This window comes from Dipteris shenzhenensis, chromosome 16, assembly GCF_047967505.1.
Source record: "Dipteris shenzhenensis isolate YYH24624 ecotype China chromosome 16, Dip_SZ_1.0, whole genome shotgun sequence".
NCBI lineage: Eukaryota > Viridiplantae > Streptophyta > Polypodiopsida > Gleicheniales > Dipteridaceae > Dipteris > Dipteris shenzhenensis.
Genome location: NC_141611.1, coordinates 26,878,416 through 26,898,546, shown reverse-complemented (window position 1 = coordinate 26,898,546; position 20,131 = coordinate 26,878,416). Strand labels below are relative to the sequence as shown.

Genomic DNA, 20,131 nt, shown 5'->3' with positions numbered 1-20,131 from the left:
CCTAGGTTTGAGGCCCCCCATTCTGAGAACAAGGTATGTAAGCTAAAGAAGGCTCTATACGGGCTGAAACAGGCCCCAAGAGCATGGTACCAATGAATAGACAAATTCTTTCATAAATTAAACTTCAAAAGATTTGCCTCAGATGCTAACTTCTATGTGTACAGGAAAGGTGGAAAATCTGCTATTATTGTTCTATATGTGGATGATCTCCTTATTATAGGTGACTATGAAGACATGATCCAACAGACAAGAAAGGTGTTGAGCATTGAGTTTGCGATGACAGACTTAGGCTTGATGCACTACTGTTTGGGGATTGAAGTTTGGCAAGAGCCAAGCAAGATCTTCATCGCTCAACAGAAATATGCAAGGGAGATCTTAAAGGCATTTGGTATGTCCGAGTGCAAGGAGATAGCTACACCTATGGAGGTAAATGCGAGGTTGTCTATGGAGGATGCCTCACCACCAACAGACATCGAGAGGTACCGGGCCGGACATTAGTTTTGTTGTTGGTGTTTTGAGCAGGTTCTCCAATAAGCCCTGGGAGAATCATTGGAATGTAGGGATGTGGGTGCTCAGGTATGTGAAGGGCACTCTTGATTATGGCATCACCTATGGTACGGGCACTTCCTTGGTTGGTCATTGTGACTCAGATTGGGCTGGAGATGTTGATTCGAGGAAATCAGTTTCTCGATATTGTTTCTCTTTAGGTTTAGGTATCTTCTCTTGGATCAGTAAGAAACAACCAACAGTGGCATTGTCCTCTACCGAGGCTAAGTACAAGGTAGCATGTTTTGCTGCATGTGCACGATACATGTTCCCTCGACATCGATCACACATACATTTGAAAACCTATTAACATTCATTTTTATCAACCTTGAATGGTTATAATTGCAGGGAACTATCTCTTTGATGGATGATTGACATCTGATGGTTATCAAGTTCATGGTTCTACGTTTTTTGGTGTTTTCTGGGAACGTTCTCTTTGATGGAAGATTGACATCTGATGGCTAGCATATGCTTAGTTCCGCAATTTTTGGGGAACTATCTCTTTGATGGAAGAATGACATTTGATGGTTATCAATTTTATAGTTCCTTGAATTTTGATGTTCAGGTTTTCATTCAATTTTTGTAGCTTCTTCTAAGATTTGGTCTTAATCTTGTAACGGCTCCTTTTTTGGAATTTCATGAACTTCACCATAATATAGTGTTGGTTACTTAATGCCAGTATCTTGTATTTAACATCAATTTACTTTTTCTTTTTTCTTTTCCCCTTTTTCTAATGTAGCTCTTCTTGTTATTAATAGTAATTAAAACCTCTACATACATTGACAATACCCCCATCTTTAAAAATTCTATTATACTTATAATATTGGACTTTTTATTTGCTCTAACACATATACATTTTAAACCCCTTTTTTAGTAGAAATAACCTCATTCAAACAACATTTAGCCTTTTAAACTCCCATTAATGTTGCCCTAAGTAAAATTTTCACCCCTCTTCATTAATTTTGTCTTTTTACTCCTTGGTCGCTAGTTTTTTTTCCATTTGCCCTAATTCCCCAATTGTATGATCTTTTGTATCTTTATAGTTAAATATAATTTCCCCTAAATTTTTTTGTCCCTTAATTTAGACCCCTTGTATTTTTGCTTTTTTAACCTACGTAACCTTTTTTTTAAACCTACTTAACCCTTTAAACACATTTAACCCAAGTAACCTAAGTAACGTAATTTATATTTGGATGACATTATGGAATTAGGAAAAGAAAAAGTAAATGAAGCAATGTTGGAGGTTTCAACCTTTGCAAGTGAGAGTAATGTGGTGTTTCAACTAGTAACAGAGACTATTGGAGATTATAGTACTCTATCAAAAGTCTATATAAGCTGCATGCTAGATAACAAGTGGATACCACTATTTCCAAAGACAGGATCTCTACGACAATGCATGATTGAGCATATGAAATCCAAGCTACATATCACAAAGGCTAGTGGCATTGATTCTAGTAATCAATTGAAGAGCGCTGGTGGTTGCCCATCCAAGGTGACAATTATAGATAAGAATCAAAGAGATCTAAGTGGTTTTTTCAAGAAATGTTCTGCTAAAGGTAAAACTCACATGTTCTAGCTGTGTTTTCCATCAGCTTTGTATTTTCCAAGTGAACATTTTTTCTTATGCTCTATTGTAATGTTTTCTTATAGATAATGACAGCTTGCAAACTGCCAATGCATCATGAAAGCCATCAGGTATTTCTCATATGCTTCTATTTTCAATCATTATTTCTGATTTTTTATAGAGATGTTAGGTGTAGCTAGTCATATGGCTTTTGGCTCTCTCTCCATTAGGCAAATTTTCAAGCTTCTATTTTCAATCACTATTTCTGTTTTTTTATAGAGATGTTAGGTGTAGCTAGTCATATGGCTTTTGGATCTCTCTCCATCAAGTCTATTGGGAACTTAACAGATTCCTCCTTTACTCACAGAGAGTAGCTTGCTTGCAACCTTGTGTTGGGGTTTTTGGCAAGGGTCATATAACTATGATGGGAATGTGGTTGACTTGAAGCCCTTTTTCGATGATAGTAAGGGAGGTGGCAAATGGCACAATAAGCCAGCAACTAAGGCAACAATTATGATGGGGACAACAGAGTTCATTGAAATTAATGGCACTTTCTGTCATAAGGATTGCAAGCGGATATGTTTGGAGGGAACATACTTTAATAATTTGCAATGTGGTGCATGTGCTACTATTCCTAAAGAACGAGACTTTTGCATGCGAGTGTATCGACAAATTCGATCTTCAGACACTCGTGGATCAAGAGACACAGGAGGTGGTAGACGGTTAGATTATTTGACTCATTTAGAGTTATTGAGAGTAGCAAAAACAAAGTCCACAATGGTTCCGGTATTGAAGAAGGAGATAGCATTCACAAGAACTAAAGTTGTTGCATTGAGCATGAAGGTTAGAAGTCTTCCAGAGAGCACTATGGAAGCCATGGTGAGGAAAGATGTTAGAAAATTTTGTCAAGATATAATCAATGCTCATGAGCTAGGTCTGTTTGAGGGAAAGAAGGCATTGTGGAACTTCTTTGTTGACATTTCACAAAACATTTCAAGAGTAGGTCAAGGGAAGAGATATTCCAATACAACAAAGGAATTATTTGAGATTGTCAAGATATGGGGAGGGACAAGGTTGCATAATTTCTTATCACTTAACCTTGGAGGTCCACACATGTCCACCACAATGAGGTCCACAAGAAAAGCACTTTTCTTTCGAACTGGTTTACAAGAGGATATATTTCAACATGCAAGAGAAGTTTACACTTGTCACATGATGAAGAAAGGTATACCCTTGGGTAGTGTGCCAGTTCTTCTAGCTGAGGATGAAACAGTTGTGAAAAGAATGGTGAGATGGGTGGCACGTGATGATAATTTGGTTGGCTTTTGTGGTAAAAAGCTGGAACACACTTGCATTCAAGACTTTGTCATGCAAGTTGGTGATGGTCAAGATGGATATCTTAGAGTTGTGGATGCTTTTCAACATAATGTGATTGCTCATTATGCAAGGGTATTGATAGTGAATCCTCTTCTTGAATGCTTGCCAAAGCTAGTTCTATTGGTGCAATTGACATGTAATAGGTTTGATTCCATGTTTGTCAGAGAACAGTGGGAGAGCATTCAGCTTTCTTGGAACATTTTTCTAAGGGACGTGGTAGGTCCATTGATAGGACATGCTTCAGATGGGGATAGTAGGCACAGAAAGTTGATGTTGCAAGATTACTCTTCTTGTCAATGTCCCAGGTTGTGCATTCCTTGGAAGGGTTGGCCCTTTACAGCACACATCACATTTGATGGGAGTATCAGTGGTTTGCATGATCAAGACTATATCCATAATGGAAAGAAACTTATCAATCCTTTGGATAGTGCATCTAGGAGGTTGGTACTTGGTAGAGAGCTTGTGACTTTGAATCATGTAGCAATTGTATATCAATTATTCAAGTTTGATGAACATGGCTTGCAAGAAGGGGATATTGAGAGGAAGGATACACAAAATTGGAGAGCTGCACAAAGGATTGCTGCAAAGAAAGTACAAAAGTGTTTGAAGTTATTACAAGAAGGCTATGGTGCTCACCAAGAGTGGACATTGGGCACACATATGTACTTATCAATAGTAGCATCTTACATTGATATTTTCTTATCACCTACCTTAGACTTGTATGGTTGTGTGAAAGCTGCAGGAAAGGTGTCTTTCGTTTTTAGGTATGTAGAAGTTGCTACCATTGCTATTAGTGATATATGAATAAAGGATTTTGAACATATTTCCAAGGTTTATGTGGCTAATACTCATGGTTCTTTCTATATGTAGGATTTGGCGCATGTGGATCACTAAACATGATGCATACTCCCTAAAGCAAAACTTTATCAGTAGAGAAACATTCATTGATATTCAATTGTCATGTCACTTTGTGGTTCTCTTGATAAAGACCTTTAGGGAAAAGCATCCTCACTTGCACGTACCCCTTTCTTGCACGGGATCGGATGCATGTGAGAATTTTTTCAGCAAGGTGGATGGAATGGTTCGGAATGAAAGATGCTATGATGGCTTTGATTTGCTGAGTAGTACAGGAGCACTTAATAGAATAGCAGAGTTTCAAGCAGGTTCAATTCTTAAATTTCCAGCAGCTCATTCTAAACAAGAAAATATATGGGCTACTTTGGAAAAGGAGAATGACACTCCTTTGGCCAACCTGGGAGACTATGCTTGTGTGAGTAGTGACAACCATATGGTATCTGCATTGAAAGAGGGATTATTAGAAGCAAAGGCCATAAGTGAGACACTTGTGTTGAGATATCAAGCTCTACCCCCGATACATCTCCTGGATGACTATCATTTATGTTACCGCCTATGTTAGTTGTACTCGTGGTGTAGTTAGACTACCACGTATGTTTTTGGTTTGGGTTCACATATGAACCACGTATTCTAGGTTTCGACATATAGGGTATTTCCCTCTTCTATTGTATTGTTGTTGTGTGCAAAAGTGAAGAAAGGCTTCACCCTCCAACCTTGTGTCCTCTCTCTTTTGTGTGTTGTCCTGGTAAGAGGACCAGTGTAGCTTTCCTATTTCGAGTTTGGGAGCAAATCTCTGCAGGTAGCACAGCTAGAAGTGCAGGGGTGCACTGCTTCAGATTGAGAGGCCCTTCGCGGTGCGGCGAGTGCACAGTATATGCTGCGGGAGAGGGCGAAGCCCTTGGTGACTTTATTTTTCTGATTTGGGGCCGTTTCGGGGCCCGTTTTGAAGGCGGAATTTCTTCGCAGGCACTCAGAAAAAGGCCCTGTTTTTGCTGTGCGACCACCGTGCGGCTAGTCGGTGGAAAGGTGCCACAGAAATTGCATCGTATGCCTATGTGCAGAGATATTGGGAGTTGCAGATTCATGCCTGTTGCCTGTTGATGCAAAATCGTCACGAGGAAGTGACTGTGTGGTGAAATACCACTTTCGTCAGTGTTGCAGATCTGCCCCTGTGAGGCTCTTTGCAGAAGTTTTGCTATTTGCCCTTCTGAGGCATTTGCTGTGTTTACAGGTTGCTGTTGCAATTCGTGATTTGTAAAATGTCTGAGAATCTGTCTACCATTGTCAGTGAGAAGCTTGACAAGAACAACTTCCAAGCATGGAAGTTCAGGATGACAAACTTCTTTATGGGAAAGGGAGTTTGGGATTACATCAGTGGTGAAACTGCAGAACCAGTTTTGGGTGCTGCTCCCACTCCTGCTGAATTGAAGGCCTTTAAAGAATGGCATGAAAAAGCCAGAAAATGCCTGTATTGGCTGTCCGTTAGCATTTCAGATTCTATGATTGTGCATATACAGGATCTAGAGACGCCTAAGGAGGCATGGGATACATTGGTGAAGCTGTATAGCACAAATACCAAAGCACGAAAGATGCAGCTAAAGCAGGAGTTGCACAATGTGCAAAGGAAAAATATGAATATAAATGAGTATTCCTTGAAGGTGAAAGGCCTTGCAGATTCTCTTGCCTCCATTGGAGCACCTGTTGATGATGAGGACTTAGTGTCCGTGACCTTGAATGGTCTTGGGAAAGATTATGCACAATTTCGGACATCCATTGGAGTCCGTGAAACATTTCCTGATTTTCAGGAACTTATTGCTCTCTTGCTGAGTGAAGAGCAAAGGAATGGTGGTTCAGCCACCTCAACTTCTCAAGAGACTGCTTTCTACTCGAATATAGGTAGAGGCAGGGGTAGAGGAAGAGGCCGTTCTGGTGGCCGTGCAGGAAATCAGAACCAACAGCAACAACAGGAAAACCAGTCCTATGGAGGAGGACGTGGTAGTTCTAGAGGCAGGGGGAGCCAAAGAGGCCGTGGTTCATGGCAAAGGAACCAGCAAGTAAATAGCAGCACAGAATGCTATTATTGTGGAAAGCCTGGACACAAGGAGAATACATGCTATAAAAAGCAGAATGACATCAAAAGTGGGAAGTTGCAGCAAAGCAACTATGCATCATCAAGTGGGCATGGTGACGACAGAAATGAGCACCTTTTTGTGATGCAGCATATGGTTAACTCCATGTCAGGAGATGCTGCAGCTTGCAATGATGTTTGGTATGTTGATTCAGGTGCCTCTAACCACATGACCAGTCATGGTGAGTGGTTTCATGATGTCAGAAATTTGGATAAGCCAGGTTATGTTGAAACAGGTGATGATACTGCGCACCCAATTACGCAGGTTGGTAAAGTGCCATTGGCTATGCAAGATGGCAAAACAAAGTACTTGGCAGATGTACTTCATGTTCCAAAAATCACTAAGAACCTGGTTTCAGTTGGCCAGATGGTTGAGCAAGGTCTGCAGGTTAGATTTAATCCTGATGGATGCTTTGTTGAGGACTTGAAAAATAAATGCCGCTTGGTTGCGAAAGGCAACAAAAATGGAAGAATGTTCACCTTGGATGTTGATATGCCTGAGGTGAAAGCTGCTATGTTTGCGCATGGGAGAGGTGTCATTGCAGATATTGAGATATGGCACAAGCGCATTGGGCACGTGAATATACAAAGGCTGAAATCTATGCAAACGAAAAACATTGTTGCAGGTTTGCCTAAATTCAGAGTTGAGGGAATGCAAAAGGTATGTGAAGCATGCCAAATGGGTAAGCAGGCCAGACATGCATTTCCCAAAAATGCTAAGGTGAGCAGAAGACCTTTGGAAGTGACCCATTCAGATGTTTGGACAACCAAAGCTGCTTCTATTGGTGGATGCCATTATTATGTGACGTTTATTGATGACTACACTAGGAAGGTGTGGATTTATTTTACGAAGCACAAAAGTGAAGTGTTCAGCCATTTCAAGGCTTTTAAGGCCATGGTTGAAAAAGAGAAAGGTGTGCATATTAAAGTGCTAAGATCTGATGGAGGGGGAGAGTACTTTTCAGAAGAATTTTGTGAATATCTGTAAGGACAGGGAATTCAAAGGAAGTACTCATGCAGGTCTACCCCTCAGCAGAATGGGGTTGCAGAAAGGAAGAACAGGCATATTGCAAAAGTAGGACGGGCGATCCTAAATGAGAAAAACATGCCTGATTATTTTTGGGCTGAAGCAGTAGCAACTGCTGTTTATATTATGAACAGAACCCCCACTGCAGCTGTCCATGGCATGACGCCTGAAGAAATGTATACAGGCCAAAAACCAGATATTTCTCACTTGAAGGTATTTGGTTGCATAGCTTATGTTCATGTTCCTGATGAGAAGAGAACAAAGCTGGATCCAAAGGCAGAAAAATGCATCTTTATTGGATATGCTCAGCACCAGAAAGGGTACCGCTGTTATAACCCTTCCACCCGCAAAATGCAAGTGAGCAGAGATGTTGTTTTTGATGAAATGAGCAGCTGGTATGCACCAACTGTTATGGTAGGAGATGCAGATGCAGGAAATGGGAATGCTGCAATAAATGCAGAGCAGCAATCTCAAGCCTTGAGTGGACCCAGAGAGTCCTCTACTAGTGGATCTAATGCATGGACAGGGAGATTGAGATCTAGTGAATCGTCACATGGCAGTCCTGATAGTGTTGTGCAGGTATCACATAAGGGAAAAGAAAAAGTGGACCATGCTCCAGTATTTGATGTGTCTGCTGGTAGCTCTCATGTTGATGGAGAGTCAAGCGGCTCTGAAATGAGCCTTGATGAGGAACTTGGGATTCCTTCTGTTGTTACACCTGGTGCAAGGAAAAGCAGGCATGATTTAAAGACGCCTGCAACTGATCCAGTTGTACGGAGGTCCACTCGTATTAAGTATCCAGTTGACAGGCTGAGATATGATGGGTATACAGCACATCACTATGCTTATATGGTCAAGGTTCTAGAGGAGCCAGAGCCCACATGTTTTGAGGATGCAGCAGGGCATAAAAATTGGGAAGCAGCTATGGATGAAGAGATGGCTGCCTTGGATGCAAACCACACTTGGGATTTGATGCCTTTGCCTCATGATAAGAAGGCTATTGGCTGCAAGTGGGTTTACAAAGTAAAGCACAATGCTAATGGGTCTGTTAGCAGGTACAAGGCAAGATTGGTTGCCAAAGGTTTTGCGCAGACATATGGAATTGACTATGAGGAAACTTTCAGCCCAGTTGCAAGGATGGCAACCGTGAGAGCAGTAATTGCTATGGCTGCTGCAAAGGGATGGTCTTTGCATCAGATGGATGTGAAAAATGCCTTCTTGCATGGTGACTTGCAGGAAGAGGTTTATATGATGCAGCCAGAAGGTTATGAGGATAAAGCACACCCCGATTTTGTATGCAGGTTGCGCAAAGCCTTGTATGGCTTAAAACAGGCGCCGAGGGCATGGTCAGACAAGATAGGGCAATATCTTGTCACTATTGGATTTCAGATTTCCAATTCAGATTTTTCACTTTATGTGAAAAGGACAAACAGAGGGATTGTGCTTATAGTCATCTATGTTGATGACTTGATTATTACAGGTGATAGTGATGCAGACATTAATGAAGTGAAGCTGCTGTTGAAGCAGAAATTTGAGATGAAGGATTTGGGAGAGCTGCGTTACTTCTTGGGCATTGAGGTTATTAGATCCCCGAGTGGGATATGGCTGTTGCAAAGGCAATACGGTTTGGACATGCTGTCCAAATATGGGATGACAGGCTGTAAGCCTATCTCTGTTCCATTGGAGCAGAATGTGAAGCTCAATGCAGAGTCAGGTGAGCTTCTTGAAGATATTACTATGTATAGGCGCATAGTAGGTAGCTTGATTTACATGACTATAACCAGACCAGATTTGAGCTATGCTGTGGGGCTGGTGAGTCAGTTTATGCAGGCACCGAGGAAGCCACATTTGGATGCGGCTAGGCGCATACTGCGGTATGTGAAGTCCACATTGCATTATGGACTGTTTTATGAAGCTGGGTGTGCATTACAGGTACATGGATACACAGATGCTGACTGGGTTGGTAGTGTCTCAGACAGGAGATCTACTAGTGGTTTTATGTTTTCTCTTGGGAGTGGTGCCATCAGTTGGAGCAGCAAGAAGCAGCCAACAATTGCCTTGTCGAGCACAGAGGCTGAGTACAGGGGTGCAGCAATGGCTGCATGTGAGGTAGCTTGGTTACGGAAGCTACTTGCAGATATGGGACAGTCAGTTCATGCAGCAGTTGTCATTCATTGTGACAACATTAGCAGCATCATGCTTGCTAATAACCCAGTTTATCATGCTAGAACGAAGCACATTGAGGTGCATTATCACTTTGTGAGAGAGAAGGTTCTAGCTGGTGAGATTGATCTTGTCTATGTCAGCACTGAGGAGCAGGTGGCTGATATTTTTACGAAGGCATTGGGTACCGAGAAGCTTCGCAGATTTAGGAGCTTGCTTGGTGTACGTGAGATGGATTTGAGCTTGAGGGGGAGTGTTGAAATATCAAGCTCTACCCCCGATACATCTCTTGGATGACTATCATTTATGTTACCGCCTATGTTAGTTGTACTCGTGGTGTAGTTAAACTACCACGTATGTTTTTGGTTTGGGTTCACATATGAACCACGTATTCTAGGTTTCGACATATAGGGTATTTCCCTCTTCTATTGTATTGTTGTTGTGTGCAAAAGTGAAGAAAGGCTTCACCCTCCAACCTTGTGTCCTCTCTCTTTTGTGTGTTGTGAAGAAAGCTGAACTTGAGTCTCCTATCTCTCTCCCTCTTTCTTTACAACTTGGTATGCGCGATGAAACTTTTTGGAATGACTCATGGGAGGAGGGAGATCTCTTAGAACTCTTCGACCCTAATCTTGAATATGTGGATGAAGATGAATCATTGGATGATGTTCTACTTATAGATGAAGATAATCACTTTGATAATGGTGTTCGAGGTGATCTGGATGAGGAAATTACTAGTGAAAGTGAGCTTCGTCATGTGATTGATTGTCTAATTGATGAGGAGGAGAAGGTGGCTAGTGAAATATCGCCATTTGTTGAAGTGGATGGGAAAGCCATTTCTAAAAGCACACTTGTTAGCCAATTGAATGGAAATCCCACACTATCTAAAGATAGATTAACAAGGGTGAAAAGTGGAGTGTATTTTTCTTTGGAGAAGAAGGCAATGATTCATACAGGAACATGTCTTGGTATAGGATCTGATTGTGCAGGTATTGTTTGAAAGCACATCAATAAATGCAAACAAAAAGACAAGAGGAAAAGGAAAAGCTGGGAATACTAGTAAGGGTGCTGTAAACGGCATGTGGTACCTTGGAAGGGTGGTAAGCATGAGGAGAAAGGTTGGAAATTGTCTAAAAGAGACAAGAGGCCCCTTTGATCTATTGGATAGGCCTTTGAATGTTCAAATTCATTTGTCATGGTATCAACAAGCAAAGGGAACTAGGACCTACACATATGACCTTGTTGACAACCAATGTGTGGATTTGGAATCTATAATAGCCTTGGCCAATCTCAACTATGATCAACAAACAAAGAAATACCATCTTGATAAGAATGACTACAAACTTTTCAATGAATATGTTCAGGGCAGAAAAGGTACATTTTCTATTTTTTAATTTTTGTAAATTTTATCCATTTTGAAGTTGTCCCTTCCCTTCCCTCCTTCCTAGTCCATTTGCAGCCCTACTGCTTCAATCTCTGATGTAGATGAAGGTAACATATGTTTTTGTTAATGTGCTTTCAATCCTTCTTATCACATAGGGATCCTAGGTTTGCAGCATGTAACTTGACAGGGAGCTTATGTTTGTTTTGCAGGATAAATTTGTTGGCAAGCTATGTGGCATGATGCAACATTTATGAGAAGATGCCCATAGATGTGTCAATGCTAAACTTATGGATTATAGACATGGATTGTAGACATGGATTGTTTGGGTGTTACTCTTGTTTAATTTTTAGTTTTTCTAGTAAACATTCAAGATGCATTTTATGTTTTCTACTCTATCAAATTTTGGTTTAGATTCATGGATTGTTCAGGTGTTACTCTTGTGTAACTTCATATTTGTTTCTATTAAACATCCAAGATACTTTTCAGCTTTCTCATTCTAGTGTTTGTTTTTTAAGGGAGAAGAAACTTGTTTATGTTAGTGTGTAATCATTCTTATACGCTATATATTGGGTCTACTACAGCTTTCTAGCTTGTCTGCCCCAATAACAGTGAATGTAGTTGCTGTCTACACTATTCTAAGCAGGTTTTGAGACCGTTGCCAATTATGGGAAAGGATTTGGAGCTGTTTACCTCTGTATTTGGCAATACAACATTAAATTGGTTCATGTTTTGCAAGTACAGGTCTGCATTGGAAGTTCAGTGAGGTTTGTGCATTGTTTAGCCAAGCATTGGCTAGTGGGTTAATGTGATTTTGTTGGTGCAATACCATTCACAGCATGTGAATCAGTGGGCAGTTTATGCATACATCTAAGATGGTTCACAATCAAAATCTGAATTTAAATTCGGGAGACCTGTTTGAAGTTTTGGCCTATTAAACATCCAAGATGCTTTTCAGCTTTCTCATTCTAGTGTTTGTTTTTTAAGGGAGAAGAAACTTGTTTATGTTAGTGTGTAATCATTCTTATACGCTATATATTGGGTCTACTACAGTTTTCTAGCTTGTCTGCCCCAATAACAGTGAATGTAGTTGCTGTTTACACTATTCTGAGCAAGTTTTGAGACTGTTGCCAATTATGGGAAAGGATTTGGAGCTGTTTACCTCTGTATTTGGCAATACAACATTCAAATTAGTTCATGTTTTGCAAGTACAGGTCTGCATTGGAAGTTCAGTGAGGTTTGTGCATTGTTTAGCCAAGCATTGGCTAGTGGGTTAATGTGATTTTGTTGGTGCAATACCATTCACAGCATGTGAATCAGTGGGCAGTTTATGCATACATCTAAGATGGTTCAGAATCAAAATCTGAATCTAAATTCGGGAGACGTGTTTGAAGTTTGGCCTATTAAACATCCAAGATGCTTTTCAGCTTTCTCATTCTAGTGTTTGTTTTTTAAGGGAGAAGAAACTTGTTTATGTTAGTGTGTAATCATTCTTATACGCTATATATTGGGTCTACTACAGCTTTCTAGCTTGTCTGCCCCAATAACAGTGAATGTAGTTGCTGTCTACACTATTCTGAGTAGGTTTTGAGACTGTTGCCAATTATGGGAAAGGATTTGGAGCTGTTTACCTCTTTATTTGGCAATACAACATTCAAATTAGTTCATGTTTTGCAAGTACAGGTCTGCATTGTAAGTTCGGTGAGGTTTGTGCATTGTTAAGCATTGGCTAGTGGGTTAATGTGATTTTGTTGGTGCAATACCATTCACAGCATGTGAATCAGTGGGCAGTTTATGCATACATCTAAGATGGTTCAGAATCAAAATATGAATCTAAATTCGGGAGACGTGCTTGAAGTTTAGGCTTGGGAGGATAAATTGGATGGAACCAAGTATTCCATGTGGAGTTTTATGGTGAATAATGTGTTAGTTGGTAAGAGTATATGGGGCTATGTTAGAGGTGATGAGGCTTGTCTTGTAGATCTAGTTATTGCTTCTGCTACACCTTTGTAAGGAGGTAATGCATATGATATGTAGCTAGCTTTGATAAGGCCAGCTACACCTGTTGCTCCCATTGAGGATTAAAGGAGATGGGATTAAGGGATGCCCAGGCTATGCCACTTATAGCCTTGTCCATTAAAAGGATCATCATACCTCGTATCTGTTCCTCCAACATACTTGGAGAATATGTATTGGGCAAGGAAGGAGGCTAGGCTTACTTGAAAAGACATCTTGATAGTATTTCAAGAGCTTTACGTATGGAAATACATTGGTGGATATGTATACTCTTTGTAGATGTACAGTCAATACGTATGCAAAATGGTATAATGTTGCCTTGGTTAGCATGACGATGTAGGTGATTAGCATGTAATGGATGTAATGCCAACAAATGAGTGCTCTTATCATCACTATTAGGCATGAATCAAGAACATCTATTTTGATAGATGTAACTTTAACAAATGCTGGTATCATCATTATTAGGCTTGAATCAAGAATTACCATGTTAACCATGTATGGTAACAACTGTGCGAAGGGTGTGTGGATGACAGATGGATGTTTGACAAAATATGATAGCCGTCTTATAGTCTTGTTGTTTGACAAAATAGGATAGCCGTCTTGACGTAGGTTTAAGGAAAGGGGGGGAGCACACTAGACTTTTTCTTGTACCTTATAAGCTTAAATTTGGGTGTTTTATAATCCTACATGGATCTTAAATAGGGGGTTTTCTTGAAGTTCATGCACGCAGGTTACGTCCCCCTTTAATGAAGAGTGAATCCCCCGAGGCTGAGAAGTGCATCTTTATTGGTTATTCTAGCAAAAAGGGTATAGATGCTATAACCCTTCTACTTGTAAGTTTACAGTGAGCAGAGATGTCGTTTTTTATGAGATGAGCAGCTGGTATAAACCAGTAAATGTGATTGATGATGTAGATGCACAAAATGGTAATGCTGGATAGAATTCACAGTAGCAATCACAAAATATTAGTGGACCTGCAGTGTCCTCTAGTAGTGGTTCACATACTTCGCCATGGACAGGTAGATTGAGATCAGGAGAATCTCCTCAAAGCAATGCAGATAGTGGTATGCAGGTATCATGAAAAGGAAAAGAGAAGGTAGATCAGCCCATGTTTGATGTGAATGCAGGTCACTCTTATGTGGATGGTGAATCCAGTGGCTCATAGCAGAGCATTGATGATGAGTTGGGTATTCCTTCTATTGTTACACCTGGAGTAAGGAAGACCAAGGATGTTTTGAGAGCACTTGGTAGTGAGCCTATTTTGCGCAGGTCTACCAGAGTCAAGTATCCTATGGATATGCTAAAATGTGATGGATTTATAGCCATTCACTATGCCTATATGGTCAAAGTGATACAAGAACCAGAACCCACTTCTTTTGAGCAAGCCATGGGAAAAGAAAATTGGGAGAAAGCCATGGATGAAGAAATGGATGCCTTGGAAGCAAATGCTACATGGGAATTGGTGCCTTTGCCTAAAGACAAGAATGCAATTAGCTGTAAGTGGGTTTATAAGGTGAAGCACAATGCAGATGGTTCTGTGAACAGATACAAGGCAAGATTAGTTGTCAAGGGGTATGCACAAACATATGGCATTGATTATGAAGAAACATTCAGTCCAGCTGCAAGGATGGCAACCGTAAGAGCAGTCATTGCTATGGCTGCATCAAAGGGATGGTCTTTACATCATATGGATGTAAAGAATGCCTTCTTGCATGGTGATTTGCAGGAAGAGGTCTTTATGGAGCAGCCACCAGGTTATGTTCATGCTGTTCATCCTGAGTTTGTTTGCAGGTTGAAGAAAGCCTTGTATGGCTTGAAGCAAGCACCTAGATCATGGTCTAACAAAATAGGACAGTATCTTGTCACTATTGGCTTTCAGATTTCCAAGGTATATTTCTCACTTTATGTGAGAAAAACAGAGAAAGGTATTATGCTGCTTGTCATTTATGTTGATGATTTGATCATCACAGGTGATAGTGATGAAGATATCCTTCATGTGAAAATGCTATTGCAGCACAAGTTTGAGATGAAGGATTTGGGAGAGCTGCGTTATTTCTTGGGCATTGAGGTGATTAGATCACCAAGTGGGATACGGCTCTTGCAGAGGCAGTATGGATTGGACATGCTATCCAAATATGGGATGACAGGCTATAAGCCTATTTTAGTTCCTTTGGAGCAGAATGTGAAGCTGAGCGTAGATGCAGGTGAGCTTTTGGAAGACTCTACTATGCACAGACGCATAGTAGGAAGCTTGATTTATATGACTATTACCAGGCCAAATTTGAGCTATGCTATTGGATTGGTAAGTCAGTTTATGCAGGCTCCAAGGAAACTGCATTTGGATGCGGCTAGATGCATACATTGCAGTATGGACTACTTTATGAGGCTCGGGTTTAGATACAGTTGCATGGATACACTGATGCTGATTGGGCTGGTAGTATTTCTGATAGACGATCTACCAGTGGATATGTGTTCTCTTTTGGGAGTGCTGCAGTCACTTGGAGCAGCAAGAAACAGCCTACAGTTTCCTTATCGAGCACAGAGGCTGAGTACAGGGGTGCAGCAATGGCTACATGTGAGGTATCTTGGTTGCATAAGCTACTTTATGATATGCATCAGTCTACAGATGGGCCAGTTGTCATTTATTGTGACAAGATGAGCGGTATACACTTGGCAAATAACCCAGTCTATCATGCCAAAACAAAGCACATTGAGGTGCATTATCATTATGTGCGGGAGAAGGCTTTACTAGGTCTTATTGATCTAGTTTAAGTTAGCACAGAGGATCAGGTAGCTGGCATATTCACGAAGGCATTGAACGTAGAGAAGCTGTGCAAGTTCAGAGACCTACTTGGTGTGCAGGAATTGAGATTGAGCTCGACAGGGAGTGTTGAGATATCGAGCTCCACTCGCGATATGCCAGGGTGACCGTTGTGCATTTATGTCACCGACTTGTTAGCTGCAGATGCGGTTGGTACACCACCCATAAATAATAGCTAGATGACAGCTATCCTTATGTACTCTAGTTTGTGGCTCAGTTAGTATGCCTCCTTAGTTAGTTGAGTTTGGTTTGAGACCCACATATAGGGTTCTCCTATTTCTTTGTACTAGAGTTCTTTTGGCTTTCACAACTAAGAAGAGGAAAATGATTTTCAGCCTCCACCTTTGTGTGTATTCCCCCATTGTGTATGTGAGAAAGCTGCAAGTGAGACTCCTTCCTTCTCTCCCACTATCTTCACAAGTCATGCATGACAATTGGAATCACGTCAAGATTCATATTCTACCACTTAGGTTCTAAAGGTACCCAACATTGTGCAAGGGATAGTGCACTAGCTCCCATTGAGGCCTAAATAATTGCCAGAATTGTTTGCATTTTGTAGCATTAAAAGGTCTTCTCTCATTCTCTTGGTGTGGGTGAGTTGGGGGATTCCTCACAATAGGAGCTTGCTAAATACTGTAAAAGTGTAACTGTGCTTTTTCGATTGTTGGATCCTTTGAGACCAAAACCCTAAGCACATATAATATAGGTTTGATAACATTAGAAACATCCTCAAAACAGCTTCATAATGTAGGGGATCCTAATTTTTCTTTTAGGTCATGCATCTTCTCCTGTATTTCCCTATCTGTCAAGTCTGACATCCATCATTTAAATGCATCGCAATGAAATGTAACACCTATTTCATTAATTTTGGACTTTTTCTGTTGTTTTTGGACGAAGCCCAAAAATCCTTCCCAAATGAAAACACTACTTTGTGAAAATATCCTTCCCAAATCAAAATTTTACTTTCTGAAAATATTCTTCCCAAATCAAAAGTTCACTTTGTGGCACTATCATATTCACATAAAAATATTGTTTTTTCAATCTATACTTTTGCACCAACATGCAAGAATTTGAAATAATCCTGTATTAGAAATTCTAGCTATATTTAAGTTATTTGTTAATTTAATTATTTTTAATATTTTTCCTTGACGTTTTTCCTTAACATGATAAATTTATAAATCCATGAAAGGAGTTTTCAATATTTCATGAAAATAGCATTGTCACTCGCAATATGCACAAAATTTTTAAAACTTTTAATAAATAGAAAAAAGACATGATGCCATAAGGCCCAAGTTTTGTATTGAACCAAAGAGGTATAATAGCAATTATAGCTATTATTATATGATTACATTGAGAGACGTTGCTCTCAGCTAGAGTCTTTATATCCAAAATGATATAGATTGAACATATGTTTACAATTTAAATTGTTGCTCTTAAAGAGCCTCAATTCGTGCCATCTGCATAATTTGACTCCCCATTTTCTTATTGCTCAATGTCACGACAGTCCCTTACCAGGTGCCATCTGCATAATTTGACTCCCACTTGTCTTGCCAAGCCTTGCCCCTTGGGTGCATTAACTCCCCATTGTCTTATTGCTCAATGCGATAGTCCCTTGCCAGGTGCCCTCTGCATTAACTCCCTATTGTCTTGCCAAGCCTTGACCCTTGGGTGACATCCAGTGCAAAATACAGGTGCCATCTGCATTAACTCCCACAAGTTGTCTTGCCAAGCCTTGCCCCTTGGGTGCATTGACTCCCCATTGTCTTATTGCTCAATGTGATAGTCCCTTGCCAGGTGCCATCTGCATTAACTCCCTATTGTCTTGGCAAGCCTTGACCCTTGGGTGACATCCAGTGCATATTTTGACTCTCATTTGACATAGGAAGTGATGACTCTGATTATAATTGTCTTGGATTGGCTTCTTGCCTAGTACCCAAATAAAATCCTTCAATGGACTTCAATACAAAGCTTTAATCATGGACATTCTTCATTTGCGCTGTCTCCTTCTACTTCCTCCATGGCGAGCATCCTTAAAAATTCGTGTATATGCAAAATAGTTTGCTGTGGTCTTTTTATTTTTCCTTCTACCTCATATCCCATGCGCTTATTTGATTTCTTTGCCCTTGAATGCCAAGACACTATGATTGTCTCCGTGGAAACTTGAGAGACCGCTTCATCATTTGGGACCCACTCCTTCATTATACAATTAGTATACAATGTGTTGTTATCCATATTCTCCTTCCTGCCCTTTGGCTCATGCCATATCGCTGTAAATGTTGTAGCTCTCCCTTGGTCATCTCTTTGCACATCAACTACTTTTGCAACCCAAAACTTCACATTCTCATATTCATCATCCGATGGCCGAACCACAACAAAACAATCGACCTCTATATCTACTTGTGGCATAAACTCTCTCTTCTTCGGTCCACAATATGGACGTGGGAGTAATGATACAAATTCATTTTCAAAGACTGGAGCTGGGCGCAAATCGTTATGAACATTTGGCCAAAACATATTGCATTCTTCCTTGACATCCTTTGAGCCTCGCATTCCCTCAAGGTCCTTTATTAAATTTCGTGTCTTGTTAATTACAGTGGTAGTGTGTTCTCTCCAAGTAGGCTTCGAATCAGGATATCTCCGGAGCATTTCCTCTTTGTATGTAATAAATGCTTTTAATCCTTCTATTTCACAGTTAGACCTCTCATTGAATTCTTGTATAGGAGCCCATGTTGGATACCTTTCCTTGCTGGGAATTGAAGTTAAGAGACTGTAAGGTTTGAGACTGTAAGGTTCTTCAGGTTCCCATTTTGTATCATGAGAATACTGTTGCCATTGCATTATAGGTTTTTCATCTTTAAAAAAAAAATGAAAGTAGTGTGGATTGGTATGACCTGTCAATGCATCACCACCCGTTTGTATGAAAGGTAAAATGAAGCTCTTCCAATCATACATTCTTTCGAGCCTCTCACATACTGTACTTTCCTTACGACCACCAACTTGCCTGCCACATCTTCTTACCAAGTCATCTAGTGTCTCCACATCCTTGCATTTAAGCTCCCTTGAGACTGTGCTAAAAACCTGATCGATATCCTCATGTGTATGCCCAACATACAAAAATCCATATTCGACCTCATTGAAGATTCGATGAGTAACTAGCATGGAGCAAAATGCAAACATGAGTACATTCTTATTTTCTCGCTAGCAATTATTAGCTTGTATTCTCAAAGTCGATGGTCGGCGACCTTTTTCTCCATGTATATTGCGAATTGCCTTCATAATAGATGTTACAACTTGATTGCTATCATGTAGATGCAAGGAATCAATCCATATATCTGCAAAGAACTTAATTCCATGCACTAACACTCCACATAGATGTGTCTTTAAAAAGTTCTTTCCTTGTAATCTAGGTGGAGTGGCAACAAAACGAGGCAATGTTGTTGTATTCTGATCCATGCCATCTACAATAAGGCACATGTAGTCATCGGGATGCGAAATAGCTTGCTCCTTCCAAAATGCATATTTTTGTCTGGAATGTCGAATAAGGTCATGATGAGATTTTCGGTTTTTTTTGTATAATTCCCTTTGATTTGGACATGTTGCACTCTCAATTGCTCGCTTTAAATCATCACAGACATTGCACTTTGACATTTTTTGCCTCCTTGGGATTTTAACATATCCAAAGTTCTTCTTCCAAAGAGTATACAAAGTATGAGAAGAAGCTATGGCATCCCCTCTTTGCCTTTGCTTTTTTGCAATAGAATCAAATACTTCGAGCTTTGTCAAGCCCATTGGAAGGTGCATTTCAGTGATCGCGTCACCGTTAGGGAGTTTGGTAGATATATGGGGTTGAGGTAAAGCATTTTCATGTATGAAGTCTTGCAAAATTGCTGCTGCCCTGACAGTTGAGATTCTTGATTTGGACCTTCCTCTATTACCGTGAATGCTAAATTTGTTGCTGCCCTTTGCCTTGGTGACTAAATCCCAATATGTACCATGGGATAATCCAGTAATATTACGATATGCCTTATTGCAAATCCTTTTTCCATTTACGAGAGGTTTTACCTTTTGTCTTGAACTTAGCCTTTTATTGCCATTTTGAAGAAAGCAAGAGAGACTTGTGAGAAGGTATTCATTTCTTTCGCTTCCTCTTCTTTGCCACATGTGTCCTCTACATTCCCTGATGTCTGCAAGATCAATGAAGCGCATACATCTTCGCTTGCAACATAGATATCCCAAGGCATTTAACATGTTCTCCT

At 40.3% G+C, this 20,131-nt stretch overlaps 1 protein-coding gene and 1 pseudogene across 1 annotated transcript; both read left to right on the top strand.

Annotated features, from left to right (window-relative positions):
• Positions 1–2,626: 2,626 nt before the first annotated feature.
• On the top strand, positions 2,627–4,291 carry LOC147892762 (uncharacterized). The gene has a single exon (XM_087386784.1). The coding sequence runs from the start codon at positions 2,627–2,629 to the stop codon at positions 4,289–4,291; it is 1,665 nt and encodes a 554-aa protein (XP_087242910.1).
• Positions 4,292–4,364: 73 nt separating this feature from the next.
• On the top strand, positions 4,365–12,160 carry LOC147892761 (uncharacterized; annotated as a pseudogene).
• The last annotated feature ends 7,971 nt before the right edge of the window (positions 12,161–20,131 follow it).

Excerpts from the sequence above, each read along its gene's own strand:
- LOC147892762 (XM_087386784.1), top strand. The coding sequence starts at position 2,627 with ATGGGGACAACAGAGTTCATTGAAATTAATGGCACTTTCTGTCATAAG.